The sequence below is a fragment of the Rhipicephalus sanguineus genome, chromosome 8, assembly GCF_013339695.2.
Source record: "Rhipicephalus sanguineus isolate Rsan-2018 chromosome 8, BIME_Rsan_1.4, whole genome shotgun sequence".
Lineage (NCBI taxonomy): Eukaryota > Metazoa > Arthropoda > Arachnida > Ixodida > Ixodidae > Rhipicephalus > Rhipicephalus sanguineus.
In genome coordinates this window covers 35,224,477-35,249,387 of record NC_051183.1, presented here as the reverse complement: position 1 = coordinate 35,249,387, position 24,911 = coordinate 35,224,477, and the positions used below count along the sequence as shown (strand labels likewise).

Genomic DNA, 24,911 nt, shown 5'->3' with positions numbered 1-24,911 from the left:
CTCGTTCGTTCGTCAGGATACATCTAAAATTACAGCGCTGACTTACGCACGGACAAGGAAATATCATACGAGGAGTGGCGCTGACTTCCAACAAAGGTTTTATTTTATAAGCTATATATTTGGGCGTGCACTGTAAAAGCTTTGTTGGCACTCAGCGCCCGTCCTCGTGTGATGTTCCCCTGTCCGTCTGCAAATTAGTGTTCTTTTTTTAGATGGTTGGTTATGTTATTTCTTCGAGTAGAAAGAATGGGGCTGGGAAGGGCTAAGTTTTGTAACAACCACCGTGTGAAACCAACAGAAAAAAAAGCGAATAAAAGCATAGGAAAGCTACATTCAGTTGTTAGTTGAGGCACACGAATTCTAAGAGGAAAGAAACGTAAACTGGACAAATAAAACAACTTTCCGCAACTTGGATCCACGTCACGACCTCTGCATTAAGCGCGAGACAGGCGGTACGATTTTTCGTGCGATGCGACGGCCAACGCGGCGGTGCGGCAGCGGGAATGGTGGCTGTCCGATGCTATGAAAGGTCACCATTCCGGTTACCCCACCGCCATGTCGGACGTCGCATCGCATGGAAAATTGTGCCGTCTGTCTCGGCCTTTACACGTGCTGTGCAGTACCCACTGCGTTACTGTGACGGCTGCTCCCCGGTGTTGGTATGTTATGGTTCCCTCAAGCAAGAACCGGCCCCTCGATCGAGTCACCCTTCGATGAGCTTATTTCGCGTCTGCTGACCCGAAGGTCGCGGGATCGAATCCCGGCCGCAGCGGCCGAATTTCCATGGAGGCGAATGCCAGATACCCGTGTACCTATAGATTTAGGCGCACGTTAAAGATCCCCAGGCCGTCGAACTTTCCGGCGCCCTCCCCTACGGTGTCCCTGATTATCATAGCGTGGTTTGGAGACGCAAAACCCCAACAATTATATCATTATTCAGTTAGCTTTCGCATAGCCAATGGTGCTGCTTACCCGAAGTCCTTGGGCGTTCCCAGCAGCATGAGTACACCCATGGCAGCCGAGATGATGATAAGCCAGTAGCAGAAGGTGAGCGTCCCCTTATCACCAAAGAACTGCCTCATAACATCCATGACCAGCTCGGCTGAGAGAAGAATGAACACCGAGCCGTAGCCGAACAGGCCCATGATTTGCACGGTCGACGTGAACAACCTGCGAGCATTGGAAAAGAGAAAAGTTTAATTGGCGTTAGTGGCATACCTTCGTAATGACACACCTATACTAAATGGTCTGCTTAGTGGCGCTGAAGTCATAAATGCTTAATGGCGTTGGAGGCATATACGCTTAACTGGATTGCTGAAGGAACCGCTTAAGAGTGTTCGTGACACACATTTAGGAGTTACCTTCAGTCCGGTGCGATTGCAGTGCCTAGCATGTAAAGAAAAAAAGGAACTTCTCTTACGTGATGCCCTTGACTCTCAAATGGGAATAGTAAGAAGTACATTAAATAAAGCATTTGACTGCGTTTCGTTAATCATGAAATGTTAAAAGAGCGATTTCATAAAATGCTGACCAGGAAGATCTGGTTTGTTTGTTTGTTTGTTTGTTTGTTTGTTTGTTTGTTTGTTTGTTTGTTTGTTTGTTTGTTTGTTTGCTTGCTTGCTTGCTTGTTTGTTTGTTTGTTTCTTTTTTGTTTGTTTTCCCAGTACCTTACGTGCGAGGAAGGTGTACTGGTGGGCTTGGTAAAGTTACTGTATCCTCCTCAGCTCCTATAGGGGGCAGCCATGGTAGCTCGAGGTGGCGGGTTTGATTCCATGTTGTGACGAATGCATTCTTGTCAGATTGCCACGTAAACCTGCATTTGCTTTTCTTTGACATTCCCGGGAAAAGCACTACTGCCAACAGAAGAACGCTAAGGTAATCATTGATTGTTCTCGTCATTTATATTCTGATTGCACAGCGCAGTTTTGAAAAAATGAACATAATGGCTAGTTTTGAATGTGCCAAACAAGTTTCTTCTTCACAGAATATGAGCTCATCAAATCGACAGATCGTTCAGTAATACCGGGTGCATTTTGCCTAACATCATTGTCTTTATTTATTTCCGGCAGCGCTGGATATACATAGACATACAATTTCCTGTCCAGAGAGCGCATGTGCCCTACAGGTGCAGCGAGGTTGATTCATTATCTGTCATTTCCAAACACAGCTGCGGAGCATACGGTAGGGAAGGCGCACCTGCACGCTAAGCACACAAAACTCACTTCCTAGTCCCGCTAAACGCAACTGCCATTGCAAGCAGCCTTTGTTTTTTGTTGCGTTTTGCTCCTATTGTCACTGTTCATTTGCAGGGCTGTTAAGATTTGTCTTATATTATATTTTGCTTACACTGTGCGATGTTCGCGAAAGTGGGGCATGCTACCTCCGGCTGCGCAGTGCGGGGTTAATTACCTAGCTCGGGAGCAGCGCTTCTGCCTTCTAGCGTCTCTTAGCGACTGATGTAATTAATCTCCGTTGATGCTGCAAAGATTACTGTGTCTATATTAGCGCTAATCGCTAATGCACAAAGAGACAAAATAACGAGGCATCACGGGGCGCTAGCGTTCGTTATCTTTTCTTTGGTGTTCATGTTTTGCAAGCAGGCCATAATGAATACGCGTGATAGCGACCCCATCAGGTATAAATAACTGCAATTATTGAGCGGAGAAAATCACTTAGAAATGAACAGGCACACACATCTTTAATGAACTAACCGGTAGTAGGAGAGACTAACTATATGCGACTCTGACAGACTGCGCAGTTACGTGACATCAGCTGTGTCGGTAGACAGGGCGAACATTGATTCGAACCCGAACGGCAACGTGGTGGCGGAAAATTGGCTCTAATTCATTTACCGGATTTTACGAACATACGTAGTAGTTAAACCTTTTAGAAAACATGCATGAGTTGCGGATCTAATAACGAGTAGTAATGAAGTAGGTAAATTTTACTTAGATAAAGCAGCTATAAATCGTATATACAGCTGTGCAAACTGCTTTTATGTTTCAAGTGACACTGACTTGCACTCGCTATACTCCCTGATTGATATACACCAACATTCATTAACAGCCACTAACTCCGCAAAAATCTACATAAATGTCCTTGTACTACAAACGGGTCGATGAAAGTTTCTTTCATCACCAGCACTTCAATTTTCAGAGTCCTGATGCATTAGGTTGTAATACGCAATATTAATTAATGACACCTCTTTAAATGATCAATGCTCATTTTTCAGCGATTCGTCATCCGACTAATTATTGCGTTTCCAAGCAACATCGACAATGACGCTACAGGATGATGCTATCTGCCAGACGTTACTTTAAATGACCCGCTAATGGCAGAAAATAAAATATTACATGGTATAATATAGGCGCGTCATTCATGAAAGCTGTATTTCAGTATCACTGACCAATGCTATCACGCGTCACTACTGATCCTGGCCACTCTTATAACGGGCAAAGCGGTCCAGTTGCTTTCCTCAAGGACTGCAGAGCCACAGTAAGAACTTCGCTATCTCTTTCAGTATGTGCACGTGTTCCTGAAACGCTGCACATCACGCTAGGTTGAACTAATGTGATATTAGGATGCGACTAGTGTTAAATGATTCATTTCTGCCCAACATGGTGGTTGTGCTCTAACTTGTCTAATTACGTTTAGCAATGACTGCACAACCAATCTCCATTCTACGTTTCCTGTACCACTGCACACGCAGTTTTCTATATGACGCTATACGCTTCATAGAAGTACGGTACCCCAGGCCGCGAATACTGCCAGTCACGCCGACGTTCTGTAGAGAAATCGACCGGTCGCTTTCGACAGACTGCGCAGCGAAGGTCTAATCTTAATATATGGCCCGGAACAAACGTGCGTATTTAAAACGCTGCACACACTGTCACCGAGGGATGCATCTACATAGTAACGTATTAATACTGGCCAGCCCGATTGCCTTACATAAGTTGCCCCAAGCACTTTTGAAAGAAACTGAAATTCCACAGTCGGACCTGCAATGAAAATTTGTATTTACGTAGCGAGCTAATCGCATGCACTAATAGCCCAGTTCAAACGAATGCGGTGTCGCTAAGCGGTCCAGTTGCTTGGCATGAGCGCCTATTTGCTTTCGACAAACACTGCTCAAAGAAGGTGTAAGTATCATTGTGTGGCGTACTATGTACACACTCCTTTAAATCGCTACGCATCACATTGTCTTGATATAAACCCCTAATACTAATACTGGCCAGTCTGACGTTCTTGCGTAAATTCGTACAATCGCTTCTGGTAAGGACTGCAGAGCGGTGTAATATGCGATACATGGCCCAGTGTGCACAGAGGTCGACCCGCTTGTCTAGAACGCTGTAGTAGTGCGTTCCGGACAGCGTCGGCGCAGTCCTGTCCAAAAGCACGTCATTTGAGATGGACCACACTGGAGCATATGCAGTCTCCGATGATGCCTGATAAGATGTGGGCTATTTCCGACCGGATATATTTGGTCACCCGTGTAGTCCGGAACGCTCCTACATAGCGTTCAGACGAGTGTGTTCAGCTCTGTACACAGGTCCCTGAGACGCTACACCTACGTGCCACCATAGGTCGGCAAACTCACTCATGAGTCGACTCACTCAGACTAACTCAAACTCATATCGAGACGGGAGTCTGAGTCTGAGTGAGTTCGGGTGAGTAAAGTTTTTGTGAGTCTGAGTCCGAGTGAGTTCGGTTGAGAAAAATTATAGTGAGTCTGAGTCCGAGTGAGTCCGGTTGAGGAAAATTTTGGTGAGTCTGAGTCCGAGTGAGCCCTAAGGTCAACATATGTTTCGTAAGTGAGTCTGAGTGAGCTCCACATTTTTCGCCGACCTATGCGTGTCACTGAACCACGTTACCACATGTAAAGGATAGCTCTGGTCACTCCGATACTCTCTCGCTGAACAATTCAGTTGATTGCCACAAAGAGTGGCGCAGCGAATATATATGTTCAATAGTTGCGGAAGTGCGACTTACTTCGCCCACTTGCCGTACGCCCTGAACGCGATGGAAGGGTACGGGTCTCGCACGTGTCCTCTGTACTCGGCCCATCGCTCCTCCAGGATTGTCCAGCAGGCGCCCAGCTTCCAACCGCTGTAGCCTGACGCGAATGCCGACGCGACGATGAGGAATAGTCCGAACCAGCCTGCAGCACATTAAAGGCGCACAAGGAGAAGGGGGGAGGGGAATATACAAGGTTTGAGTCACACACGAAAATGACAAAAGCTTCTCGGAGAAGCAAGCTGACAGACATCACCGAGAGGAACAAAACGTCTGCCTACTGTTTAGAGAGACACTTTAACAGAAAATAATTAATAAGAACTGTTGGAGTCTAACGTCCCAAAACCACCATATGATTGGGATGGACGCCGTGGTGGAGGGCCCCGGAAATTTCGACCACCTGGGATTCTTGAATGTGCAACATAATAAAGAAGAAAAAAGAAGAAAGTAAAAACACTTAAGGGGGCAGTGGGAGGTATATTAAAATAACTGTTAGAGTTACTTATTTAGCGGTTAATAAATTACTGCGGGTGGGTGTTTCATAACGAAAAAAAAAACGGAGAACGAACGACTAATGTGGAACAAGAAAATGCAAAATATGTGCAAACTTGCGAAGCACTCATGTTATATTATTGGGCCTGCAAACACGGGCACAAGAGAGACGTTACGACACCACAAACGCAAACTTCCCTCTTGTGTCCGTGTTTGTGTTCGTGTTTAACATGCATACGTAACAGCCAGCTCAGCTCCCTGTTGTTCTTCCGTAGTATGGACAATATGCAATGCAACAGAGGGTGTTTAAGGTCTAGGTATTTCAACGCACATGAAACAACAAAATAGCCATGGATTATTATATATGACCCATATTCTGTTTCAATGGAGCAACTACAACAAAAAAATTTACTTCAGCAATGCAAGCAACGATGACGAAATTATCATCATAATGGCAAGGTCCCAAACAACGTAGTAACCAGCAAAGTGAATAAATAATTAGTCAGTTAAATAATTAATTAATTAGTTATATACTTGAGAGAATCTGGAGGTGAGGAGCATGATTATAATAAGTGCAGAGAGAAAATATGCTGGTAGAGGCTAATAAAACAGATATGCGATAAAGGTAGATTCAGATACGAACAGTGAAACTGCCGTGCAGTAGAACACCTCGTGTTGAATATCGGCATGTTTCGTTTACAGATTACCGTGTCACCGAAACTGGACGGCATTTGCAAAGCTGTTAACCGCATCTTGTGAAGCTTCTTGCGTAAGTACAGCTGCGTTTGGAAACTTTATTTTGTCACATGAGTATTGTCATTGGGATGAAATAACAAGCATAGGTAACTACGCGTTAACAGTTGTTTCTGCGAGCACTCTGCTTTGGCAGTTAAGCGCAGCTGTTGATGAGTAACTTAAGAACTACGCTTGCTCTCTGACTGGTTCATCTCTGCGATACATGATGGCGCTGTCAACGTTTTTTTGCGTCGTATTCCTCTCGGGTGACATAGTATTTCTCAAACGCTCATATCTTTTGAGACATGCTGAAAGTCTCTAACCCTTTGCGACACGGCATGTTCATTTGGAGAAGCCCCTACCTTTTGCCATTTCTGTGCACAATTGGCAAGGAGTTGACACCACAAACACTGAGCTAATGGTAAACTGAGCATTATTGTTGGCCTAAATGATGGACTGGTCAGTAATCCCATAACCATTTGCGTTGCAATTACAATAAATTGCTGTAAAATACATTACAATATATTTCAGCACTTCCAGTTGCTTTAAATTTTGGATCCAGAACCTTGGCATCAAATTATGTAAATTTTCACGAATTTATAAACAGTCGATCATAATGCGTGTCACTAGGGGCTAATGAATGTCCACAGACAACGACATATGCTTACTCACAATTGTGCGTTTACAATGTGACCGCACCATTATATTGTAAATCAGAGCCCGGCTCTTCTCCCGTCTACCTCGGTCGCGCACTATTTTTTGTCACGCATAGGGAATGAATCGATAAATCAATTTCAATTTCCGAGTCCGGCGACCGCATGCCAAGATGAAATGCAAAAAAACTGCCGCTCATCTGGGCTTCACGTTAGAACCTTCAGCGCTGAGTCACCAGTTTCTTATTATAACCGGAACAGCGCGTCTCGTTTCTGATGAGTCCCTCGAGAACTCTCTCGAGCGCCGCGTAGTGGTTTTGTGAGCTTGTTTTCCTTGGTTGATGCATTGATCTGTAAACTGGTATACTGGTGACGCACAATCAAGCGGCCAAGGATGCTTATGGGCCTAGTTGATGCATTACCCTCCGTTTATACCGCTACCACATAATGGTTGTGCTAAAAGACCAATTTCGATTGCGGTTTGTCGTCCCTTCCGTTTATATCCTTCGAACCAACCTCATAAGTCTCGTAAGACCACGTGCCTTGGGCAAATCTATTCATCATTTAAATGTAACCGCTCGAGACCCTGTCAATCATACTAAACGGCTCGCCTACGTCCCCAGACCTTCCATCACCCCCTACCGCTAACCTTTAGCTGATCGAAATCATTACTGAAGCAAGAAAATAACGGTGCCGAACTCTTGGCACCGTTCCTAAAGCCCTAGAACAAAATACCTTGAGACTTCCTGGTACGCCGAATCCAAGACCACATGTGGGTGCCAAGAAATTGAGGGTGCTACACCGTTACCATCACCCTAAACGACAGCCTGATCCACTACAGTGGTCTAGTGGGTACGATACTCAACTGCTGACCCGAAGGTCGCGGGATCGATTCCCGGCCACGGCGGCCGCATTTTCGGTGAAGGCGAAAATGCTTGACGACCATGTGCGCGTTAAAGAATCCCAGGTGGTGGAAATTTCCGAAGCCCTCCACTACGTCGTCCCTCATAATTATATCGTCATTTTTGGACGTAAAACCTCAACAGTTATTACTCTACACTGTAGGGCACTCGCTTTCTACTCACCGGTTTCAACGATGGAGTACGGAAGAGCCAGGATGCCGATGCCCGCGACGCCTCCGACCACGAATACCGTGGCGAGAAACAGTGAGATTCCGTGAGGGTTGGTGGGCACTTCCAGACTGCCATTCTCCGCCGACTTGACCTGCGCGTGTTGCAAGTGGGCGTAAGTAAAATTTGCAAAGTACTCGTCAGCACTACACCCATGTCCTTACAAATATATTTAGCAGCAGCACCAGCAGTAGCGCGAAGCTCTCCTCAATCACTCTAGTCCTGTCTCACGTTAAACAGCTCTACCTGTTATTAAGTATTCCGGCAATCACGGCCTGAGCTGAGCGTGTGGCGTTGTGCGAAACATTGTTTCTTGGTGGAAGGACAGGTTCGCACCAAGTGTTATAAAGGTTCTCTGGCCAAAAGAGCGTCCCCCATTGCAGCGCGTGAGTGAACTGATGGCATGTGCAGGAGGAATGGCCGAGTGATAGTTAAAGATCCAGTTCGGTACGACATCGAAGCATTTTCTTTTGTTTAGTTTGGGCCGTCTAGCTTTCACGTTCGGCTATCCGCCTTCGTTCTAGCAGGTCTACGGTGTTCTCATGCGTCCAAACCGAATAGGAACGACGAGCGGCTTCAGTGCGCTTGCGCTTAGGTTCCTCGAATCGGAAAGCACCATTTTCACTAAGAACCTCATTTTCCTGACATAAATTATCAACATTTGTAGTGGACAATGGTGCGTTGCAAAGTCTGAGAGCCATTGCTACGTAGCTAGAAGAGCCATTCCTACCACAAGATATTTCTACTTTAAAGTGCTCCGGCGTGGACAGCTACCGCCGTCTCGAGGAGTCTGAGAAAACTAGACTTTTTGCTCGCAGACGCCAAGATATCCCGGATGCGGCTTATCTGTAATAGATAAATCATAATTATTAAACTAATGCTGCATGTGCATCTCGCGCAAGGAAGACGCTTTTCGACCTTCGTCAGCGACACTGATCCTGTATGGACATTTTTCCGGTTGCAGTACTTTCTTCGTATGTCGTGTGCCTGTGTAGTACACAAGACATACGATTCCTTTCTTCAAAACATCACTCTGAGGTAGCATTATACGAACGCCACCCAAGCAACTTATTCGGGGTTAATGCAGATCCTCTGTATCGCTCTTTCTTGGAGGTGAACGTCCCTCTCCTTCTCTAAGTCAGACGGGGCTTTTTTTCATTGCTGTCTGGCCCAATCGGGATCGAATTACTCTGTTGAATTTGGCTCCTGTGAGCAAGCTGCTGAAGGGCGCCAGTCATGGTCGTGAAATCCAATCCCTAAATCCCTAACAGGCTTTTTCGCAGAGTGAAGTGCACCGTGCGACGACAGCTTCAGCTACCAATGCCAACAAACACACCTCTCTCTTTAAGCAGCCTCGTTGTCGAGGTTTCTCTCAATGTCAAGAAGGGTACGCGTAGAATAGCGAAGCACGAACCCTGAAACCAATGTGCAAAGAAAGAACACGTGGTCGGGTAATTAGGGCTACAACTATCGCTCCGTGGGAAAAAGGAAGCGTAACTAAATCCCCGACTGCTTTAAAGCAAGGGCGAAAGACTCCATCATCCTTGACCAACAATGCGCGACGACCTCGTGCCCTTTCCGAGCGTAAGTCACACGATCGTGCGTACTCGTGGCTAACGGGGAGGCGTGTCGCCTCTTATCAGTGAAAGCTAAATAAGCCTAACTGTGCTTTTGAAGGGGCCCCGAAGGAAGCTCAAGTTTAGCTGTGTTAGTAAACAGAGCTGTCGCGATAGCTACCGCGGCCATTTTCACGCTCGAAGAGGCATTAGCAAAGAAAGAGAAGGAGTACAGTAAAGGAGATAGCGCGATACCGACCGGGACCCGGGACATAGAAAAGAAACACGGAGCGAGTTAAGATACAGGAACATGAAAATACACGCGGGACGAAATCTAAATTAAATGCCGGAGATAACTTATACAAACATAACACTCAATGACAAGGCGCCATTGACAACGATAGGTACACCTATCGAAACGTAGTACGGCGTGTCTGAGGTACCCTATTGCTCTTCCAACAACCTCTGTAAAGATACATGCGAATAAAGATACATACAGCACAATGAAAAGATATATATATATATATAATATAAATATGGCACAAACACGCAAGTCTATCTTTTCTTCGTCAATGATGGTTTTCTGCTGAGCTTTTTGCGATGAATCCGTTACCACTTGTTCCGCTATCGTTGCTCTTTGGGAAGTGAGACAGATATATACATAAAAGATCTACGGCCCATCCATTCCTTGAGGATGACCGTACAGTGAAGCTCTCTATACGCGATGGTCCCCCTTGCGGCATTACTTGTAACCTTCCTTGCTGCCCTCAGTAGGAGCGGGAAACCTTCGTTTAGGGGTCGCCTAGGCTTCGCGAGCTCGCAACGCTGCGTCTTCGGCTCGGCGACGTCTATACGCGAGAGTCTATAGAGTGGCTAGTAAATGTCACATGTGGTTAGGAAAGCACGCGAGCCTATATGATTGGCTAACGAAACGACGTGATGTCGTGGATCCGCTGCTAGGTTTGAAATTCGCGCGCATACACCTGATCGGTCAAAGCGAGATCACGTGGCCTGCCGGCTCAGCCAATGGCACATAACCACTAGTTATCCGCGGACGTCGACTACTACTACCAGTACGGCACAGGCTAGAGTAAGACAGCTTCGCCGCAAAACGCAGGGTGGTTAATTAACGTGACTTTCGGGCTAGTTGGTTAAACGCATCAAAAGGTGTCATAGCGCTAATACACATGGACGAGGAAGACGCAACGGGACAAGCGTTAATTGAAAGTTAGCGCTTGTCTCTTTCTGTCTTCCTCGTCCGTGTTTGTTAGCGCTATGACAACTTCCGAGATTAACCAGGCGTGAGTTTCCGGTTTGCCACCCCGCACCGGTTTGGGGAAATATGGGTCAGAAATCACATTCTGCCCGGAGAGTTAGAAAATTTGCCATAAGATGACGGACGGAGTGAAGCAGCTTTGGAATCATCACCAGTTTGTCATGGCGTCGAGGACTTTGGCAACCTCTCAGTCTAGCCTGGCTGAGTCATCCATCAGAAGGTCCTTCATGATCCGCTGTTCATACTAGAGTCGTCAAATAAGGAAATTGAAATATTCGTTGTTGAAGGCGACGTCTTTCTGGGGCATCTTCCACCCATGTCTTCAATTGGGGTATGATCTTGTCCACGATGATAACGGTCATTTCTGACTTAGTTCAACTACCATGTTTTGGCGCACATTGCCAGCCCTGAAAAATATTGGCTAACTCTTTGCTAATGCTAGTTAGTGTCGGCTAATATTGCCTATCCGTTGTTACAACAGCAACGTTGCCTTCATTCGCTCTCATTCTAAAGGTTGACATATTTGCCAAATCTTTCTCCTAATTCCAGACTTCTATATCTTGACATATGCTATTACGAGTTGGTGCGTCACATCCTGCTCACACGTGGATGTTATTTTTCTCCCTTTGTTTCCGTTCCACTTCTGAAGAAACATTCAGCGGGTAGTTGAGCACGTGCTGCACGTGTCATTCCGCAACAATTTATCGTATCGTTTGTGCTTTTGCTCTACGATAAAGATTAACCGGCTCGGCCGTGCTCCTCGTGTCACTACCAAGTATAAATCTAATCTGCCGGAATCTATATCGCTTCATCGCCGGCCCGTGGCGGGTTCCATCCGGAATATCGTCCGGTTGCCGCAATAAGCTGGAATCGCGACCGGATGCGCACGACGCGCGAAACGCGATTAAAACGCTTGCGATGTCCACAAGCGTGCTCTATCGGACGGGTTGCTACTTGTGTCGTTGTGGTGTTGCAAAAGGGAGGTCGCGTGTCGGGAAGATTACAAGCCTCGACGCCTGGCACACATTTCACGGCCAACTCGTCATCCGCACACGGTTAGGTTGCGTTGACGCCTACCGCGCTGCTTTTGACGAACCGCACTCGTCATCATTCTCAGCCTTTTACGTCAACTGCAGGACGAAGACATCTCTCAATGATTACCCATTTACCCCATCTTGCAAAAGTTGATTCAATTTCATCCCTACGGACTTCTTAATTTCGTCGCTCCATCTAACTCGCTGCTGTCCTCGGCTTCTATTCTGTTCCCTTGGTGGCCTTGGTGTCAGTCCGTTGCTCTAACTGGCCACCGGTTGTCTCGCCCAGGCATTGCGTGGCCGACGCAGGTCCGTTTCGTTCGCTTAATAACAACTACAGTATCCGCTAGAGCATCCGAACAACTCCACTGTGGCAACGCTGCCCGTCTCTCTTCTTCCCTCCTTCTACTCTCTCGTGCACATGTGGTAGCAACAACGCAACTCGAAATACGCTTCCCGGCCACGCCGGCCCCATTTCAAGAGCAGCGAAAACGTAAAAATATTGCCTCGGATTCCGAATCGATTAGGTGCTTTCCTTCTGGAGTTTCTTTGAAAATTTTCGTAGTCATATCTATCACAAACATGTCGGGGTAGCCTCCTAGGTAGGGTGCCGCGCTGCTGAGCTCGAGGGCGCGGGTTCGCTTCCCTGCCGCGGCGGTCTCTTTCCCATGGGGTCTAAACGCAAAAAACGGTCGTGTATTGACATTTAGGTGCGCGTTAAAGAGCCCCAGGTGGTCTAAATTAATCCGGAGCCCCTCCACTACGGCGTGCCTCATAATGACATCGAGGTTTTGGCACGTAATGTACCATGAATTCTGGGTATTAGACAGAGTACAAATATTTACTCATTTCTCGAAGACGTATAGAATGCGCAGCTCCGAGAAAGCATGACGTCTGCACGCGCAATTTTGTTGATGCATTCGCAAGACGCGGTGACCCGCAAAGATACGTTCGTATCGCCGAAGGTTATCAAACGGCATGCTCAAATGAACCCGAAAAGAAGCCTGGCTGACAACCTCGTAGGTCTAATCAAGAGAGCATCAAATGAGCTCGCTTTTCACGCGTAAACAAGAGAATGGAAACCACAAGTTAAGCACGATATATGCGCAGTCGCGGGCGAGATGGAACTTTCATGGCGTCAGCGCTACATGGAAAGATGTAACGGCTGATTAGTTGCGAGCATGGAGTTTAAAAGGGCTTTGCTTGCCAACTCCGTGAAATAGATATGAGAGGCTCCGTGCTGGAGTTGCTTCGGACTTAATTCGTCCCATTGCTTGCACTAACTTGGATCAAAGCTTCCGATAGTGTTTGCAAACCTTCCCGTGGCAGCGCTGACTGCAGCTCTGGTGTGCTGCTGCGTTTCCCGCTGACTTATGAAATAGCCCAAACATAGAAGAAATTTTGCGATTTAGGGAGTCGACTTGCAGACAGCCATCCGCATTATTACCTCTACAGACCACCAGCCTAATTGTTTTCGGAATAATGCATGCAAAGAACAAACGGCACCTGAGTAAATCCAGGCACAACTGCATTATTAAAATGCGCTTATTGGTTGTTGTTGTTGTTGTTGTTGTTGTTGTTGTTGTTGTTGTTGTTGTTGTTGTTGTTGTTGTTGTTGTTGTTGTTGTTGTTGTTGTTGTTGTTGTTGTTGTTGTTGTTGTTTAGAGCTTCGTGTGTCTGCACTGGGTTTGAAGGGGCCCACTCGCAGGAGCAGTTAGATAGTAAATTAAGTTCGCTTAAGAATGCTGTAACGACGACTGAGTTTATCCCGGGGATAGCGCAAATCCCATCCGGGTCCACCAAGCGGTCGCGGTTAGATTTCGAGTGTCGCGTATTTTCCCGACCATAACGTGATCACTGTACCAATGTAGCGTGTTCATGAAATCTTAACAGTTTCATAACATTTAATTAGACCGTTCACAAAACTTTTCGCAGCATGGAGATTTCAACGTGTGTTTTGTAGTCGCCACTCAAATTATAGTATCGGGCGAATGGTCTGGTCTGTAAGTCCCGTATGTAATTTATATTCTTGTCTATTGAATGTGCATCTTTATTTTCCGTGGTAGTTCTTAGGGGCGGTAAATAGCGACAAACAATTACTTTGAAATGCGCCTATAAAGACTAGCGCTTTACCACTAGTCAGATGAGATAATGGGGTTGGCGGTTGGTACAATATAGCTACAGCCTGCGGGCTTTTTTTGTTTTTTAGTCTACCCCAACGATAATTCGGTCACCACAACCGGGAATCGAACGTGTGGCCACCTGCTAAGTGTCTCTGAACTATCACACTCTGTCGAGCGACGTTGAGGCTACGAATGATAAAGAAACGAGAAAATGCGACTCAAGACAGAGCTGTACTTGCGGTACACACTGCTAAAGTAAGCATACAGCCTGTACAATCGAACAGCCTTACGTTTCAAACCCCGTACCACGTGCCGACTGAGGTATTTCCATGAGTAAATTGGCGGGCAGCTGTCTCTCGGAGTGATCGGAACGAGCGGTAACTCGACACGACGCGTCCGTATCGCTTCCCGCGCGCATCTGCTCTGCTCGAGAGCCGTACTAGCCTGCCAACGGATCGCGCGCGCTCGTCGTGAAAGCCAAACATAGCTTGCACCGAATTCTCAGCATTCCAATCCGGCTGCTATCTCTGATGTTGAGGCACCGCTGTGCGTTAGTAATGATGATGTCGACAATGCCCTCACAAAAAAACTACATATGAGGCAAGTGTACTGTGAGGTCTTCGCGAAGAATTGGAGGACAGTGTAACAATAAGAATAAGTGAAAATTACAGTGTACGGGCAGCGCCGTGGAACTGACAATAATGGTTGGGTTTTACCTCTAAAAGGACCAAGCACAAGGTAAATTAACAGGCTCACCACCAGAATACATGCAAGAAAGTTCTATGGTAAAGTTCAGCAACAGACTGTCATGAACTGTTTTCTAATCTGTCTTTCTAAACTCGCCGAATAATTCAAGCACTGTTTGGCCATAGTTTCTAATGTGAAGCTTTTTTTTTATGCCAGTGCTCCCGTAAAACTACCGTTAATTTTTGTTGACATGTCTCTCAAGAAGGACAGACCCTCACAGTATGGTTGCAGGTCGTATTTTCTCGGTGAAACTTCCACGGTGGTCAACGCCTTCAAACAGCGCGGAGCGTTCAAATGACGCCCACAGTGCACTCAATAACCCGCTGAACTAGTGTTAGTGTTCTTAATATTCAGTGTAATGTGAAATTTAAAATACAGCTTATCTCAATACAAACTTTTGTTTAGGACCTCATCAGGCTTAAAACAAGGCACGTGCTTTCGTTTTTGTAGGGGAAACGATGCCAGGGTTGTGCCACGTGTCGAAACAAACGTCACATCGTGTACTCAGAAGTGAGCCAGCACTAAATTATGCGTGAAGTGTTACAGCGCCTACCTACTCAAATTGACAAAGTGCGTGCTGCAATACATAATCCACCCCAACTGGCCCGGTAGCAGCCTTACTAAATGGTGCGCCATTGTTCTCTTGTGGCAGCCTGCGTTTACGGTTAAGGGTGCCACATGTTCACTTGACGTCAAGGAATGTCGAACGCCACGTGTACGCGTCCGACGGAGATTGCTGGGAGCCAAATCTGCTCGTGCCGTAAGTAGACGTTACCCTAAAGACCTTGTTGATGGCGTCGCGTGTGACGTCTTGTGTGCATACGCCGAAGACGCGACATGTGTAGGCCTTTCGGCCTCATGTACTACGGTATTTATCTGTAGTGAAAAGTTTCGCCACCTTTCATTTTATCGCGCTTTAGGCGCGTCGAAACGCAGCCGTGGCTAGGCTGCCAGCGTATCTGCAGGCCGAGATATTGTAATCGCTATCCGACACACGACCCGCGGACATATGCCAGTCTTGCAACATCCAAGCGAGCTCTAAGTCACAGTGAACACTTCGGAGCTAGGCTAACTTCCTGCAGAAGTCCCTGCTCACCCGCCACACGAATGTCTTCGTGAACGACGTGACGCAAGTGTAACTGTCGCTCGTGGGGAGATGACTTGTCCTTGAAAGCATGAACCAATCGCCAAACGCCTATCGCAGCCTCTTAAATGTATCATTCATGTGCCCACTATACTCAGAAGTTGCGACAGAAGCATGCATCAGAAGAACTTGGGTAACCTCACCCTTCGCTACCCTCTCGCTCCTTTCCGTTTCTCAGTCCATCACTTTCGGTACAACTGGTTCTCAAGACACCAATTCTATAGCTTAAATCTTAAAATGATTGGCGCTTCAGGTCTGCATTCAGCCATGTCATTCCACAGCCCCTGATCAGTCACTGTTTTGATCTATAAGATGCGACGTCGCTGCTCTGAATACAATGTCTTGCCGCATTCGCAATTCGTCTAACCAACTTAATTTAGCGCATGGCAACCTACGGGTCGTTTCAACCAAGGTTCATTATCAGTAGTAGTCCATTTATTCTGACTGTGGGACGAAGGCCTCTTACAGCCTTGCAGAAGGACTTGCTTCACGGCTACTAGTTCTTACTCATGATTTCCAGTTTTCTCATTTGATCTCATCAACTACAAATTATCTGATTTCTCGTACTGCCAGCCCTCATCCCGGAACCCATTACGTATTTCTTCTATACTTCAAAGAGACCACTGAAATCTGTCCTGTCCTAGGCAATACATGACCTGCTCTTACTCATATCTTCATCTTGATGTGAGCTGGATTGCCGGCTACCTCCACTTTCTGGCGTGTTCGCACCGTTTTCTTCTTGTCTGTTATCATCACAGATCAGCGCTTCAAAGACACCTTTTTTACATATGTGATAGCGCGCATTTTTTTAAAAGCTAATCGCAAACTTAATCTGTGACTCTTCACAGTCAGGCCCTAGCCAGCAATTTCTTTCCGGGGGGGGGGGGGGGGGGGCACTTGCTGAAAAACCTTGACTTTTTTGAGAAAAACATCTATTTTTATATTTATTTTTTTTCTTTAAAACACCCTACTTACAACCAAATTACGGAGGGGAGGGGGGTCCGGGGCCCTAAGGCCCCCTCCCTGGCTGCTCCAATGTCGGTTAACTCTCATGTGTGTCTTTTGAGACAGAACAATCGAGATTCATCGAAATATGCGATGAGGTTAGGTTGGCGCATTTATCATGCCCTGAAGTTAGTGGGATATAATTATGCCACTTGCAAGCAGTTCGGATCACAAGTTTAGCGTCAATGAGACAAACTACATAAGAAAGAGGGGGAGGATAATGGGAGAGATAGAATTGGAATACCGGGAAGTTGGCTCACCCGTGGAGCGGCTGGCCACTCCGTGCTAAGGGAAAGCCAACAATGTGAACGAAAAGCTACGGTACGAGACACAAGTGAAAGTTTAAAAAAAAATGAAAACATGAGTGTGATGCAGAGTAAGGTTAATATTAAATTCTAAGTCCACTTGTGCTCAGGAAGCACAAGTTTCTGCATTGTGGACTGTGACGAACAGTGTCTGAGGATTCCTTCTTCTGACAAAAGTCAAGGGTCGAGTCTGTCCGAAGTGGTTGAAAGTTCTCTTCTGGATGCACTGAAACAAGGAAATCCTGAAAGAAAGGCGGGCAAACCGTAACCTCGCAGCTACAATCGTTGCACGTAGGAAAAGGTTGTTGGCCATTCTTCTCCGAAGTGAGAAAGCGTAAGAGACGCTCGAATAAGTGTGTGCTTTCACAGCAGTGTCTTTTCGTAGGCAGTGTAGTTTCGGAGGGCTCCCCGTGGCAGTGTTTGTCATCATCACCCCTAAGGATTGCTTATACGATGTCGGGGCTATTTTGCCGTTAAGACGTCCCGTCGCGTCCTTCGCTTCGAGAGGGGACACAAGGCCGCCCATGAATGCTGTTCCCTATGACGTGCCGTCATAGTGTCAGCAAACAAACCGGGCAGTGCTTCTTCTCTTCGTTATCAACGATGCGGTCAGCATCTTTTTACACCTACGCTCTCGCGCGTTGCCCGTCAGCGCCTTCTGAGACACGGGGGCTATCATCATCCGGCAATACGCGAGTGCATAACCGCATCCACATGCAAGCAAAAAGATAAAGAAGTGCATACACTGTGCGCTGCTTCCGATAAGAAAGGAAAGAAAAGTGTACGGGGCGGGAAACCGCGCAGGAAGAAAAAGAAGCCACGTTTACAAACTCGGTGACGCTTGCCTCGTGGTCACGAGGACCTATGCGTTGTCAGCGTAAAACATCAAAGGAGCGCACTTTTCGCTATCGTTTCTTCCGCAAACCGTTAGCGGTTAGTACGTCCAGTAAGAACTCCTTGACTCAATCCAAGGTTGAACGAAGGAATAGTATCTCGCGTCAAAAATCTTCCAAGGATTCAAGCTCACATTCGCTGAATAGGCACTGATACTTCAGTGTTTAAAACTGCAGTGAAGAACATTGACTCTTGGGATGTTTACAATTTGTTTTATGAATTAACCATTATAATCTTTAGAGCTACTGCTCATTCATCCCTGCATTCGTCCAACTCTACATTTGATATTAATCACAATTCTCTTTGTCCCGTTCTTGCAGCATGCATATTTCTTTTGATGGTTTCTCTTTCCCGTTTGAAGCTCAAACGAAAAACTCAAGAGTCCGCACCTGCGAGATTGAGATCGATGTCGACCATTTTAGCTATGACAGTCATAGCTTTACCCTATTAATTTTGATTTCCCGGCCCTCAAGGCGAAGTGAGGCAAGAAAGCAAAACCGTAGACCTGGCGCTTCTCTGAAACGGAACACCAAGTTCGCGATCTACGCGACGTGTCCTCAAAAGCGAGACACCAAATGGAAATCATCCCTTTTCATTTTTACTTACTGCGTGAAGCATGAGGTGGACCGGAAACATGGCCCTATTGGAAGGCCAATATTTACTGCCCTATAAAACCGGTCCTGGACAGTATCCAGTCCTGGACAGTTAAGCAGTCCTGATAGCGAGTCCTGACAAGTCAAAGTCCCACCTGTGCTTTGCGTCCGTTGGTTTCGGTCGAGTCGCCCCACGGAGGTTGTTCTAGCTGGAAGGAGACTGGAGAAGTCAGGCCGTCACCACCGTTCTCCGTTCGTGAGGATGTGGGTGGCATGGTATTGTTTTCGAACCACCGGACAAAAAAAAACTTGGAAACTTTTAAAAAGTGGCTCTCTGGCTTGTGGATCGTTGGGGTGGTGGTTGCGCGAGGACCGAACCGTCTCTCAGGCTGTCTCACGAAGCACTGACGTGACCGAAGTGAAGAAAGAAGTTTCTTCCAACTCGACGCGCAAAAAAAAGAAAAAGGCAAGCGCGTGCCGCTGCCCCAACCAGGAGTAGACGCAATCTGAGATCCCGTGACGCCGGCGCGGCCCCAGACGCTCCTCCCGCGGTTCTCAGTGGTGCGATGCTCGCGGCGTGCCTCAAGACGCCCGCCGCGGTCCTTTCTCTTCTTAATATTTTGCTTTTGTTCTTTGTCTTGTTCTTCATTTCGTTTTAACAGACACCGACGACCGTAAGGCAAGAAGCCGCCGGCTCGCCTCGACTTGCCTCGCCTCCCGCGGTAGACGAGGTCGGCAAAACGGTATACGGTTGCTCTCGCGGGTCCCCGAGATAAAAAACAGAGCGTTGTGGAGATAATTTTTTTTCGAGGCTATCATATGGCGCCCTGTGGTGGCAGTAGTGTAGCGGGAGGGAGAGGGGGAGGGCGAGAGGGGATGAGAGGGCGCATCGGAACTCCGATATTGTGCATGGGGGGCGGGGATGTGTTCTCAAAGTGACACCGCATGCCTGCCTCCTCTAGCCAGCGATTCAGCCTACGGGCTGGGTGGGCGCTGGCCGCATTGCGAAATGTCTTCCACACACGCACACACACACGCACGCACAGGCACGCACACATGCGTGTTCATGAAGAGGGGAGGGGTCCCCCAAATGTGAGGGGGGCTCGGCCCGCCGTCAAGTTCGTGGAATACAACAAGGCACTGTACGCAGCGAGGGTTTCGGGTTCGGTTGATATAAGACAGCGCGCACGCCCTGTTATCGTCGATGTCGGCGTGGAATGAGCGACTTTGCGCGCTGTATTTTTGCGCGCCACCTCCCCCCCCCCCCCCCCCCCCCCCCCCCCCACACACACACACACCACTACCCCCGGAGTGTCCCGTGACTGGTAATATATATGTACCCCGTGACCGCAGGGCGCGGGAGTGTGTGTTCACTCGATCCGCGCTCGTTTAAAGGCGCGACTCCCATTCTCGGTACACTTCCATTCATGAGTGCGTTGCTCGTACGGCGGGAAAATAAAGAAATAAACATGAAAAGGAGCGAGTGTAGAAGGGGGTACAGCAAAACACTGCTCGCTGCTTCATTCATAAGTCTGTTTTCTTTTTTTTTTATCGCCTGTCACATTAATAGCACCGCGTCAAAGCTCTCACATTCCAGAAGCCTGGACTGTGTTACATTTAAAAGCCCGCCGTGACATTCTTGTGTCTACTCAGAAATAATCTTTGTTTATAATCATTCGACAAATGAGATTCCAATCTGGATCCTGCAGCGTAATTCACCTTACAGTTATGATTAGCGCCGCTCCTAATAACATTAACTGGGGTTTTACGTGCCAAAAGCCCGATAATATAATGAGGCACGCCGTAGTGGACGTCTCAGGAATTTTTGATCATCGCGGTGTTCTTTAACAGGCGCGGACATCGTGCAGTGCAAGGGCCTCTAGCATTTCGCCTCCATCGAAATGCGACCACAACGGCCGCGATCAAAGCCGCGACCTTCGGGTCAGCGGCCGAGCACAATAACCGCTGTACCACTCAAACTGACCTAGCGCAGCTCCTACATTGTTTAACGTGACAGTAATGATAGCGGTAATCTTAGAGTCGGGACAGTTGTTATGGTTGTTTCATTGCTGGCTGATCATGCGAAAGAGTCAAAAACATAACGTCGACAGCAACGCTAGAACACATCCTTCTCTAGAGGCCACTTAGATGCACGTGCTTGTTTGTATAACTGTTAGCGTACCGCCAATCAAGCCCGAAAACTCTTTTGAGCAATAGTAAACACAATGCGAGTAGCAACTTCAGTTACTTGCATTTGGTCTAGGGGGTAAAACGTCAATGTGTCTAATGTGTTTTCGTGCATTTTTTTTTTTAAGCTGGAGTCGCGGGCATCTAGTGCTTTGCACGGAAAGCCAGTATTCCAACATTAACAGATATGCCGGATAAGGGCACACGTAGGCTGCGCGCAGGCTTTGGCCACCAGCGGAATGCATCTTACTCAAACAAGTACGGGATATGTGTACCTTTGTCATAATCGCGAGCTTTCCAGAGAAATGTTGCGCCCTAATGTTGAAGCAAGCTCGTTTGAATCAAACATTTGCCACGTCAGCGTTAACGCATTCATTCTTCTGTTTATGATTGAAAGGTATGCATGGGCCTGGGCTCAGCATGAAAGCCCGGGTATGACTCAGCCTGCGGTGCGGGCTTTGGCATACCGGGATTTATCAGTCGGGCCCCAGCCAGTGTAGGCACTAACAGGCTTAATTCATTTGACGGGCCGGGTTTGTGTTGGAGCCCAGCTTGGGCTCAAAATCCTTGCTATCACTCTACTTCCAGAAATATTAGCGTGAGGCCAACATGGCAGTTCACAGTGAAAGCACTATTCACAGTGGTAATGAGCGTCTACAAACTGCAGCCACATTCATAAAAGCGCACAGACCGAGAAGCGTAGATCTACCTTCACTTATGTCCCGTTCCGAGATCATTAAAGAGACTGTGTATCACTTTCTCAGAGTTCGTTCGGTTGCGCACCATAGGAAGCAATGTAAATTCAAAACAAAAATGCAGCCGCAAGTTAGTGAAGTAGGTAAGTCTATCAATGAGGCACCGGTTAGGCACCGGCAAGGCACGTGGTATAGCGGACGACGATACTCGATGCATGAAATCAGGTGTCACGCGTGGAGCACGCCCGCACACCACTTGGCTTCTCCTGCCATGTCACTTACCCGCCGGCACCGGCGTGACACCACTGACATGGGTGTTCCGTTGTATGAAATATTTCAAGCAATTCAGCAATCAAAGCAGGTGCAAGCCGCTGTGTCTTAAGTCTATGATGGAGAGCCAAATTGGGAGACTTGGGAACTAAGTTAGTAGAGCGTCGCTGTAAACCGGCGCGAAAATCCTCTAAATTAAGGTATGTAACTGTTTCTTCACGTTAATCTGCTGAGTGCTGATGTTCTGTGTCTTTTTCTTTTTTTACTTTTGTTAGCAGGTAAAGCTATAACCAAACAACGACATTTTAAAATAAGCACACTTGCATGCTTTGTTCCCGTGTTGTTCACTAATGCCTGTCCATGGGAAGGCATGTTTTCCAGCCGTTGATTGGGCTGGGCCCAGCCAGCCTGAGTGCAGCCAGTGACAATCCGGCAAGTGACAATATATGGCCGTGAAGACTGTCCCGCCAACGTCTGTGCGTATATCATTAAACTGCGTGGAACACTAGGCGCGATTGTATTGCAATTTCAAGCTTATTACAGTGTGGCAGAGACTTCAGCGAAATGGCCAGAATCCAAGCTGAAGACGTAGAAAGGCAGTTTCTTTCTGTTTTGTGCTGTGGTATAACAAGTCCTACATTGCAGTAGCAACCTGTCGAATCTTCAGCTCTAGCTTATTTCATGTCTTGTACAAAGCCCTCTCGTCCGCAACAAGGTCGATAATGTTCATGGAATGTGTACAACACATTCCATGCGTTGTACAAATTCCATGAACACGTATCCATTTCCCTGCCTTCCATGAACAGTCCAAGTTTTTATTCACACCCGAACACCTGAAATTGTCCCGTATTGCCTGCGTCGTCACGGACACGCTTCAGACAAGCGCTTCAGCCATGGTAAACCACAGTGGTCAAGAAAGTGACCTTGCATACTTGAAATGAAGTTTTCACAGCCGCTCTTCATCTACTGCCATCTGCAATGGATACGTAGCAATTCACCTTCCGTCTACATTTTCTGTAAACTTTGAACGGCTCTGGTCCGTCCACATCCCTATAAGCACGTAATTTCTCCGTTACCTTAAGACACCATCGATAAACAAGCAAAACACTCTTCTTCGAGACCAGGAACCATGAGCTACCAAGCACATCTCTGTGATTTCCTATACCTTTTCTGTACAGTCAATGACTACTCCATGACCATGTATATCTACGAACAATAGTTAACATTTCCTCTTCACGCGTGAGCATCTGCACATACTATGCAATCGTCCATGACCCCCAATAGCATGCCTGTAATAATTTACAACTGTTTTCTCTTCCTTGAAAAAGAATGTGGTGGCTCGCATTTCGCAGGCATTCTCAGATAATGAATGTTAGTTTACCACTATCCCTCGAGAGAAGGGTATATAACAGCTGCATTTCACCCTTCACTTCGAAGAAGAAACCTGGTGAAACTCCCCCAAAAATTTGCAATTTTGCTTGCATAGATATACACGCACACATACAAACGCACGCACGAACATACATAAAGCATAGTCGAACACCCCTCCCCCCCCCCCCCTCCCGAAAAAAATTTCTGGCTGCGCCTCTGGTCCATACGACATGACCCACAGCGTCAGAGTGCCACGTGCTCGGGATAGGGCGCTGTCCTGAACGTCAGGGCATGTCTCGTAGCCATCAGTGGAGCACTGTATTGATAGCGCAACCACATAACTCGTCTACGAGAGCTGGTATCTTGAACATAAACACTCAAGGAGATGGGGAAGACAGCAGGGTTGCCACTGACTTTCGAATAAATGTCGCCAAACGACGAGCAAAAAGTCGCCAAAAGTAGCCATTTTTTTACAAATTTCGCCAAAAAGTCGCCATTCTAGATATGTGCGGCATACCTAGTATACATAATCTCACTCACGTATAGCCCCGTAGAATACAGTACGATCCAGACCCTTAAATTATATTGACGTTTCTCGATGCCAGTCGTATCGCCCGCTTCACCATGGAAGTGCATGTTCCTGCTTCTGCGACTAACCGCAGGAGTGCGGGGTGAATGAATGAATGAAACGCTCATGATATTCTTCCATCCTCTCCGCTTGTTTCAAAGGTAATATTGTGGTAAACTTGGGCGAAACCGTGAAAATCGTTGTTTGTAGACAGCTTTATGTACCCTTATATAAATTAAAAGCATTAAAGGTTTATTCAAGGTAACATGACAGAATTCTTACAGGAACCATCATTAGTGAGTCTTACACCTTTCAGTGTGAGCTATATGATACCGGACGCCACCGACCCTTTCTTATAGTCACTTATACCTACCCGCGTCAATCCGATGCGATTAATGAACAAGTAGGCAATGTAAAATGTTATATCGCGCTCTCCGAGAACAGTGGAAAATGCCTCAATAAATATTTTTTTATTCCACAAATAGCGGGTATCCGCCTCTCTTCGATATTCCAAAACAGTCTTTACGAGCTGAATTGGGAGTACTGCAAAAGCGAATAAGTCGCCAAGCTATTCAGAACAGTTTGAGCTTTGGCGAACAAATGGTCGGAACACGCGGCCAACCCGTCGTCTAGCCCCTTCATGAGCGAAACTTTAGAGAGCTTAAAGCACCGAAAGCTTTAAACTTATAGTCAAACACTGCCCCCTCGCGGTTTACAAGGCGGTCCGCTGACTTTACATTTTGCTAGAATGTCGCTGGGGGGTCGTTCCCGTACCTCTTGCATCTAGATGAATTGACGAGATACACACGAGTTACAGGACGGACATACCGAATGACGCGTAATGCGCACATTCTACTCGTGGGTCTAAAACCAAGAAAAATAGAGAGAATGTTGCCGCTCATTCGTTGGGAAGAACACTCATCTTAGGATGCATAACTCAGTGGAGACCTAAGCCGAAAATCGCCAAAAATTCGCCATGTCGCCATTCATAATTTTAGGTCGCCACGGGCCTCTTAATTCGCCAATTTGGCAAAAAGTAGCACTATTGGCAACCCTGGTAGACAGAAGAAAGGGGACATTTGTGTTTTCTCTCATCGTTTGGACAAGAGCAGCTGTCTTC

The 24,911-nt window shown here is 46.9% G+C and overlaps 1 protein-coding gene across 3 annotated transcripts in view; it reads right to left on the bottom strand.

Moving 5' to 3' along the window:
• LOC119401714 (uncharacterized) overlaps positions 1-24,911 on the bottom strand; it is a 71,396-nt gene that overhangs the window by 5,992 nt on the left and 40,493 nt on the right. For 2 of the 3 annotated variants that reach the window (XM_049418826.1, XM_049418825.1), the window contains exons 2-4: positions 7,979-8,117; positions 4,990-5,158; positions 973-1,170 (exon numbers count right to left, since the gene is read on the bottom strand). In XM_049418826.1, the coding sequence (XP_049274783.1) occupies positions 973-1,170; positions 4,990-5,158; positions 7,979-8,117 (506 nt within the window). Of the gene's footprint in view, positions 1-972; positions 1,171-4,989; positions 5,159-7,978; positions 8,118-18,855; positions 19,049-24,911 lie in introns of those variants that run through there. The other variant, XM_037668643.2, reaches the window with a different exon arrangement.